Here is a 9,842-nt window from a genome sequence, read left to right as displayed (position 1 = left end):
GGCCTATATGAAAATGAGATATATGTGGCAATAAATGACAAAAAATGCAAATTAAACTTAAATAACAAAAAATAGCTTCCCACAGATGTACATTCAGTCAGGAAAACATCATAGCCTCGTGACACAGTGAGATCGCTACGGCAAGTATCAAATTAGCCTAACAAAATAGAAAAACAAGGGATTGAATGGTTTCATTTGCCCCATAAATATGAGGAGCAGGCTGTCTGTATCCTAAAAATAGCGAACATTTTAATCCTTGTAATTTGTATAGTCTCTTGAAACCTTGGAGCACTATAACTGGCAGATGTAAGGGGTGGTGGTGGAAAAACATTTGCAAGGAAAGTTCCTCTGTGTACTGTCCATCATGACTTGTGCTCGCTTAAGTGTGCTTAAGTGACCAGAGGCCCCACATATCTATACCAACATTGGCTATTAGATGGATTTATGATGATGATGATGATGATGTGATTGCATTCCTGTGCCCCCTAGATGCCTGGTCAGGCCCCCCAATAACCCCGCCATATGCTGTCTCCGATGGCCCACCCATCAATCATCAGGTGCAAAAACCTTTTTACCATTTATTGGATAAAAACAGATCATTGAGTTTATGCCACATCCACAGAGGAGTGTTTTTATTCCGGATACCATCGATTGGGCATTTACCGGTTGCAATATGGGCAGCACCAAAGCCCAAAGCCACAGCGGCATACACCACAAACATTTTACGCACATTAATTTAAAAAAAAATGCAGTTCACATATGAGAAAGACACTTTCAACACAAAAACACCGTAAACAAATATCACCGTCAGGGGTAACACGAGAAACCCTAAGCCACAGCGGCATGCACGTTCAATAACTGATGCACTTTGGCGATCGATGATGGATTTTGCAATCGGTGATGGGTCGTTGATCATCGGTCGCAAAAGTCCATCACCAATTGCAAAAGTCCATCACCGATTGCAAAGTTGATCACCGGTCGCGAAAGTCCATCACCGATCGTGACTGCATCACCAGTAAAAGTCCATCACCGATTGCGAAAGTCCATCACCGATCGTGAATATGCATCACCAGTGAAAGTCCATCACCGATTGCGAAAGTCCATCACCGATCGTGAATATACATCACCAGTAAAAGTCCATCACCGATCGCGAAAGTCCATCACCGATCATGAATATGCATCACCGATTGCAAAAGTGTATCACCGGTTCGATGATCACTTAATGCCTCTTTGGCGTTCCATAGAAGCGCGCGTTTTACAGTAGTGCACATCACACATGCACACAACCAGACAAGGCAGCTATTTACAATACAAGAAGTAGCCTACTTTGGACTGAGTTGTTATTAAACACCGCAAACTCGCGAAGTATCATTCATGCTATTGGTGGCCCTCCTACCAAGTGTCCATCGAACTCGGGCTTGCCTTAAGTTCACTGCTTTCAACCAACTGAAATCGAGGTAAGGAAAGTTTTGATGATAATCAAAACTATAAAATGAGAAGAGATACACTTTGTCACAAAGTGTGATTTATATTTTTAAATAATGTTTCAATTTTTGTATTTATCATTGTGTTTATTCAAGTAATTAATTATGGGATTTTCACTTATACATTTATTTTAGCACAAGTTAATTTAATTCTCCCCCATCCAGAATTGAGGCTACCAAGAGTGTGCAGCAGAGCTAAATCTTTCTTATGCAAATGCAGTATGCAAATTAATGCTTTGGTTGAGTAATTTTGTTAGGTCTTGGATGCCATGTGCATTCCCCAGGGCACTGCTATTCTAGACTTCACTGTGTGCAGTCCTGTGGGAGTACATGTACAAGTACATGTATATACAGTGGTACTGTGTGTACCAGGGCGTGGCCCAATGATTTAAAAGCCAGTTTATCCTGCAAACTGGCTTTTTCCCTGTGGGGAACTTCATGAGGTCAAGGTCAGAGGTCCTTAGTGGACAACTGAGTTCAAGAATCCTGTGTGGATTGGACTCACGATTGACGAATCGATTCCTGTGTGGGGCGAGTCGGCTAGAGTCGACTAACCGATTCCTGTGTGGACTGTGGGTGCACGACGCAATTACCTACCTACCTGCTGACAAGGTGATCTGAACCTATAGCAGCCGGGCTGACCGGATCCCATCGACTTCCAAGTACATGTGGGATTGGTGAGACATGGAGCCATAACAGACTCATGGTGTGACACACTTCTGAAACTGAGTGAGAAAGCTTGCATAGCGTGTGTAAAGGAGCAGAAAATAACTTAAAATTTTTCCCTAGTTTTAGATCTGCTACCCGTCTTTAACTAGGGAAAACCTTTAAAGGGAATATACATCATTTGCTTTTGCTGTAATTTTCAGAAATGGATGGAATTGGGGGGTTTGAAATATAAAGCAAATATAGTTACACTAACTTTTTGGAGGTTTTGGGTTCGAAAATGCTATAAAAACCAAGAAAAACGATCATTTTCCTGTAGTCTGGTTCCCTGACTCCATATAAGAAGAAACAGAGCAGTTTACATACATTTGGGAATTGTAAGGTCAGGGAACCAGTCTAGCTGGCTCGTACCCGTTCATAGGTTTGTAATCGATTGCAAACAAGTGCAATGGTCAATTGGGGCCAGTATTTGAAAAAAAAAGCCAGTTGTTTCCAACGCTGATCGGCCGATCAGCGTTGGAAATTGATACAAAAATACCACTTTTCTTGAAAATGACAGTATACCAGGTGCCATAATTTTACAGGATGCTTTAGACTGTCATTTACCAACATCCTATTAAGGTATTTCGCAAAAACTTGGTAGTTTTATTTTTCGATGTTTGCAAATGTTGTATATTCCCTTTAAGTTATTTTCTGCTCCTTTACACGTGCTCAGTGCATCATTGCTCCATGTGATTGCTGCATGTTCATGAACGGAAACTAGGGAAATATTCCATATATCTGGCCATCACTTGTCACCCTGTGCACAAACCGAGTATGAGACTGGTCTGAAAATTTCTAAGTGTGTTCTTGGTAAATTACTTCAATATTTTCCCTGCTAAGTTAAACTTTTCAGGGCACTTTCTGATGCTGATGGTGATATTATTATTAGGTCACTGAAGGGAAATGGCCAGATATGGGAATCTTTCCGTCGATCCAGGAATTTGGGTCTGCATATTATAATATTACTAACGAGATGGCATGGGGGCTAGAAAGTGTTAATGAGCATACATTTCTGGTTTGTAGAAAGCAGGGCAAAAGATCGATGCTCTGGTGTCTCTGGTCACTGTCCTTTGAGTTGGTCATTTAAACCATGTTTGAACTAGTTTAAACAGTGTGTTGCTTCATTGTATTCCAGTTGTGTGTTGAAACAAAACATGTACGTGCGCTGACAGGAGGTACACAAGATTATAACTTAGCATGCGCTTGTGGTTATTTGGGAGTGGGGGAGGGGGGTTGGAGAGGTAGCTTTGTAATTTACACAAAATTGACATGGTGACGTTATTTCGAGCTATATGTTGGAGCCGTGGGGACGTGAGAGAAAAGGATGGAAGTGGTTTGCAAAAAGAGGTTGGCTGTTTCTGTGGCCCCCTTCCCCCCCCCCCCCCAAAAAAAATTGTGTGTTTATGATAATGCAACCCACCTGGATTATTTCCAGCTAAAATGCCAACGTCAAACTTGTTATCGCCACATTTGGCCAAAAATGAAAACTTAAGTAGGCTCTACATTTTTAAAATACATGTAATGTATTCCCTGTGCGAAAAATGAATCTATTAAAAACAAGGTCATCAAACAGAATTCTGAATATCATTGAAGGTATCCTTAAATAAACAAAGTTAATATTAAAAGGCTGACCGACAAGCATACAAAACTTGCAAAATAAAATTATTTCCCCACATGTACCTATCTACTTGGATGACACTTTTTAGGTTGTTGCTATAAACACACAATTTTTTTGGGGGGTGGGTGGGGGGGGGGGGGGCATATGTAACATAAATTAGAGGACTGTTCCCCAATCGTTTATCAAACATGTGCATGGACAATACTCATAACTCTGATGTATTGTGCACAAGTTATTTAGCCAGTGTTCTAATCTCGGCCCAAAAATGTCATGACATTTTTTTTGTCATTCTGTTGTTTTTCAGTTGTATCCGTCTGGGTTCTATTGCTGCTGTTACTTCAAACACACTACAAAGTCCAGTCATGGCTGAAGTTCTTGCTGACTATGAAGAGGCCAAGAAAAAGGTCAAGTTGAGCACCTGGTGGAACATTGCTCGGCGCGGAGAGCTACTTGGGGAATTCCTAGACGACATCATGGTGGAACGGAGAAGTGTCCAAAACCTTCTTGATAACCTCAAGATGCTGGGGCAGCGGAGAACCTTTTGCTGTGGTGGCTGGATCAAGTTGAGCCATGCTGATGCTCACACCAGACTGAAGGTGAAAGAAGATGCCACCAATCCGCTAGGATGGCAAATCACTAGTCTCACTGTTGACAGCCTTCTGGAGTTCTGCACGCCTTCTCCCTACGGAGACCTCAAGAAGGGGGAGACGGTGTATAATCCCAGTGTGCGCTTGGCGTCTGAGTGCGAAGCTGCTAAGTTCCAGTTTGCCAGGAAGTCTCATCAAAAGCCCAAGCCTGGTGACAAAACAAAGCTAGAAGCCTCCCCGCAGGGTCTGGTCGACTGCACCCCACAGTTTCTGAGTGTCATCAGGGAGAAGGTGAGCAAGAGTCTTGCAAATGGGAAAGATGTTGTTCTCCAGTGCTACAAGCTGAATGTGTACGGCAAAGGTGGCTTCTTCAATGCACACGTTGATACGCCTGTTGATGCAGCTCAGATGATTGGGACGGTGGTTGTGTGCCTGCCCTGCAAACACACTGGAGGAGCCCTGACAGTCGAGCATAAAGGGACAAAGGAGGAGTTCCTCTTTGCAAGCCTGTCTGATGATCAGTCAAAGATTCAGTGGGCAGCCTTCTACTCGGACTGCGTCCATGAAATCCTGCCTGTTGAGGAAGGTAGTCGCATCACCATCACCTATAACATCATCAAACAGGACCGAGCATCTTATGTTAGTGGATCTGGGTTGTGCCAAAGTGAGAGTTTCTCCTCGGGCCCCATGCTTGAAGCCGACAATGAGCCAACACTGAATGGCATTGCCTCCGCTGTCCGAAATGTTGTCTCGGATGGTAAGGTCTTTGACTCTGCCACTTTCGGGTACTTTGGCATTTTCCTTCAGCACAAATACACGATGGCGGCCCTGGCAGCTGGCAACCTCAAAGGCTGCGATCAGATCCTCTATGACGGTCTGGCAGCCAGGGGCTTGACGTGCTGCCTGTTAACAGTTCTTGTTCATGAAAAGGTGAGGGACACACATGATATCTCTGAATGTGACGATCAGCGCGACGTTTTCGCCTTCAGCCAAGAACTCGTGGACTACATGAATAACAAGGGTCCCAAGCCTGAACGTGTCTTCTCCAGTTCGGTACTGTTTGTCAAAGAATGGAGCAGGGAGCATGTCTTGATCAGTGAAAATACCAGAGTAGGTAGGTACTGCGGCAACTGGACTGAGGGAGGTGAAGTTGAAAGTCTGTACCTGCAGTCAGCACTGGTCATTGGCTTTCCCAAGAAGAGTAAGTGCCCAGGCATTCCCAAAAAGACCAAATGAGGAGTGACAAGACAGTCCACACCAATTAAAGTCCTTGGGCAACAATCTCCGGGACTTTCACTGATTGAAAGAAATGACTTGAAGAATGAAGACATCAAGAATAGGATTTATGTGCCCTCCATTTTTTTTTTTTTTTTTTTTGGTTACAGTTACAAGTGTATGCCACATCATAAAAGATGCAGCTTAATTGTGTCGGACCCTGTTAAATTAGGAACCATTTTAAAATTTGGTCCGACAAGTTGTTTGTCCCTTTCCCACGGTGTGTGGTTGGAATTCTTAGTAAGCGGGCCTCCTCCGCGCTGACCACGTCCTGTTCAGAAGGACATCTAAGACATTGCGTCACTCCACGAATCTAAGTTTTTCCTTCCAAAGTTCGCAGTGTCCATTTTTTCAATTCAAGGAAGTTCGATCACGTTGACCATTGAGTCATAAAAGGAGGACCAGATTGGTCAATCCCAAGCTGGCCACGTTCCCTCAAGAATGTTAGCCCACTACTCCTTTTCTGATTGGCTTTTCCGAAGATGATATCATTATTTTAGCTTTTTGACCAATTGGAAAGTTTTCCCAAACCTGTCCGAGCGCGTGATCAGTAGGGGCTTTTAAACCCCTGCTCCACCTCAATTCTTCAGAAGCGAAGAAGACCTCGATGCGAGAATATCTTAGAGTGCTACCCTTAGCACTTTTGATAAGTTAGCTTAGGAACGATTGCGGACTTCACTAAGTCATTTTCTCGTGAGAGACGTTCCTAACACTTTCCCTCGCATCATTTGCAAACGTGCTTTGTTGATCAGGTAAGCCGATGTTTTTCTTATTTCTGTATAATCCACTTGTATATAATTTTGATGATTGTGATAGTATAAGAATTGTCCCGCCTATGGATAATTTCGAGACAGCTTCACACCCAGCATGAGTTGCAGCCATTAATAATATGATTGCCAAATTTTGATTCACTATGTATGCTGTATGTATATTTTAGTGTAGATATTTGCTCTATAATCCTTTTATTCACTTTCCAATTCTTATCATTACCGTTATACGATGTAGGTTTTTATCACTGAATTGATCGTAAGTTTTTGACCAATTTTCATGTAACCCGAATCCTTGCCTGATTTCAGAATAACTGCCTCGGTCAGTTAGATAGTTGTATATAACTTGTACTTGATAATTCTGCATTTTAGTTTCAAGTGTTATTCGTGTATTCTATATTTCCTTGTAATCTTATGTTGAAGTATTTTCAGTTCATGATTTTAAGCAAACTCTTGATGAGGCCGTTTATTTCCATCCCTCATTCATTGTGTACCACTATGATTCTGTTCTGATCTTAACCACCTGTGCTATTTCTTACTAGTCTGTTACCACGGACATGGGACTGAGTGTCTTGTGTAATTGTATCCCTAATTGACCTTGAGTAGGGTCAGTGCCCACACCCACACTGTCTTTTTGGCTAAAACATTGAGTGCATGTCCAAGTGATCATGAGCCGTTGTGAAACTTTTATTTTCATGGACAATGCTCATAACTCTGATGTATTGTGCACAAGTTATTTAGCCAGTGTTCTAATCTCGGCCCAAAAATGGTTCGAGATGATCACTGGTTTAAGGTTTTTCACGCATCCCATTCCATTAAGTTAGTGTGTCTTACGACCGGTTGCGGTTGAGGATATATGAGCAATCATGCCCTTTGCCCCCCACACGACCAATCTCATGTCTCAAGCATGCATATGTACAAAACACTTCCTTGTTCCGATTCTTGTTTCTGACTTAGAATAATGTTCTGGGTGAACACCATAAACTTTAGTCTTTTATTAGTTTTTAGACTATTTTGGCTTACTTAATACTATTTGTAATCTCAGTTTTTAATGTTTTTTGTAGTTAGTAATTTTAATACAAAGTTGGTTCTAAATAAGAAGCGAAGAAGACCTCGATGCGAGAATATCTTAGAGTGCTACTCTTAGCACTTTTGATAAGTTAGCCTAGGAACGATTGCGGACTTCACTAAGTCATTTTCTCGTGAGAAACGTTCCTAACACTTTCCCTCGCATCATTTGCAAACGTGCTTTGTTGATCAGAACACGGAGTCCCCAGGTCACGCTTTGAGGAGTCGACCCGGTTCGATTCTTCGCCCGGCCTGTTCCTGCTTCTCACCACCACCCTTCTCCGTCTGGACCACCGTTCGCTGGACTTCGCCTGGACGCTGCTGCTCTACCTGGACCCCATCCAAGTACGACATCGCATCGGCAAATCAAGACGAGTTCCAACGCGACGCTTTGAACCCAGCTAAGATCTTATAATCATACTATTGTATAAAATTCCTTGTTGTATTTTATTGATGTATTCATTGATGTTTGCTATTCTTCGTGTTGATGTTTCAGTGGTTTGACTTCATTGCGCTTGTTTGTATTTATTCATGCTGAACCTATGCATACTTGTTGACTTTTGACTTTCACCAAATTTGAAGTTTGTTGACCTTGAGTACTTTGCAAATTCTTTTCTTTGGATGCAGATGATCTGAGATTTTGCATATTGTTTTCATATCCTTTGATATTCTTGGTCTTTTCCAAATTAACTTTTGTTGCATTGTTGTTTTGAATCGTTACACCACTGAAAAGTCACACGTATGATATTTTGGATTTTGATGATTCCTTTATAATTGATTCTTGACCAATCACTGTTGACATTGACGATTTATGATGTGTTGATGATATAATAACAGAGTGAATTTCTAGAGGAAAGGACCAACTTTAATTTCTGCTATCTGTGTGATTTTTATTCTGAGCAAAGTTCCGTCATTTACAACGAACCGACATAGGTCCTCAGACAATGCTTGAGATAAACCTGTGACAATTGTCTTTATTTTCACATGTTGATGATAAGGTTAACAATGTGAATATCATTTTGTAAAAAAAAAAAATAGTATAAAGGAAAGTTTCTTGTATAATAAGAACATTCCAATCAATCTTTCCATTGATTTTGTTATTCACAATTCTAATAAAGCAAAAGTTTCAATACATGTATTTTTAAAGAGTTTGTACTGTCAAAGTGTGTGGACAGCTTACTTCATATATACAAAATAGCTGAAACAAAATTGTTGCCCGGTTTTTAAAAAATCAAACTTGCCCACCTTGAAGGAATGCACGTACTTGATCTAACTGAATGCACAAATACTATACGAAATTGTTTAGTTATAAAGTTACTGTGTGCCTCTACTGTTAAAAGATTTAACTTTCTTGCCTGAGCAAAAGGGACCAAAAGAGGTCGGGTTGATATCAGCCACATTTTCTAGGAGTTTATTTTTGTATTTATTTTTCAACATGAACACGTACTTAATATTGTTCAGTTTAGTAATTTTTTTTACCTGATTAATCAGAATTTCCTTGTGATACTATTTTGTGAACCTTTTATACCAAACACTGAAAACATGATAAAAAGATTTCAAAAATTTGTGAAGTTTGAAAATGTGGAAACTTGTGCAACACCTATCATTAGTCAAGCTTCAACCTTGGACCACTTTTTGATTTTCATTGTCGATTGAGATTTGTATCAATGTTCCTGATTTCAGGATATTTTTTCAGGACTTTTCCTGATTTCACAATTTTTTATCTGGATTTAATGGATTTTGTTGTCAGGATTTTTCCTGACTTCATGATGTTTTGTTGAGACTTTTCCTGATTTAAGGATTAGGCCTATTTGTCAGGTTGTCAGTATTTTTCCAGATTTAAAAATTTTTTCGGGATTTTTCCCTGATTTAAGGTTTTTGGTCAGGATTTTTCCTGATTTCCGGAATTTTGTTGGGATTTTTCTTGATTTCGGGATTTTTTGTCAGGATTTTTCCTGATTTTTCAGGAATTTTGTTAGGATTTTCCCCAATTTCAAGATTTTGCTAGGATTTTTAAAGAATTCCTTTTGAAATACTAAATTCCTGATGTTTTATCGTTAAGATATATAAAGTTTATACTCTCCAAAATAAATTGGTATTTAAGTATTAACTTTAAGGAAATGTATACAAACATGTATCTCTACATGCCTTCAGTAATTACCCTCAAACCCTCTGCAAATTGTTTCGAGGTTTCTCATTTCCCTCCAATCTCAACCGTGCATTGTCCACCCCTTCCTTGCTGTTGCATGTGTTTTATTACAATGTACATGCACATGCAGTTCCTCACACACAAAAGTATTCAGAAGCCTTGCAAAATTTCATTTAGTGTACAATT

The 9,842-nt window shown here is 40.5% G+C and overlaps 1 protein-coding gene across 1 annotated transcript; it reads left to right on the top strand.

Annotated features, from left to right (window-relative positions):
- The first annotated feature begins 1,396 nt into the window (after nt 1-1,396).
- Nucleotides 1,397-8,376, top strand: LOC119737715. Its single transcript, XM_038212263.1, has 2 exons — nt 1,397-2,213; nt 4,115-8,376. The coding sequence occupies exon 2, from the start codon at nt 4,173-4,175 to the stop codon at nt 5,631-5,633; it is 1,461 nt and encodes a 486-aa protein (XP_038068191.1). The 5' UTR covers nt 1,397-2,213; nt 4,115-4,172; the 3' UTR covers nt 5,634-8,376.
- The last annotated feature ends 1,466 nt before the right edge of the window (nt 8,377-9,842 follow it).

The sequence above is a fragment of the Patiria miniata genome, unplaced genomic scaffold, assembly GCF_015706575.1.
Source record: "Patiria miniata isolate m_02_andy unplaced genomic scaffold, ASM1570657v1 HiC_scaffold_3, whole genome shotgun sequence".
Classification (NCBI taxonomy): Eukaryota; Metazoa; Echinodermata; class Asteroidea; order Valvatida; family Asterinidae; genus Patiria; species Patiria miniata.
This window is presented reverse-complemented; position numbering and strand designations above follow the sequence as displayed.

What these genes read in the sequence shown, in the direction of transcription:
- LOC119737715 (XM_038212263.1), top strand. Translation starts at nt 4,173, where the DNA reads ATGGCTGAAGTTCTTGCTGACTATGAAGAGGCCAAGAAAAAGGTCAAG.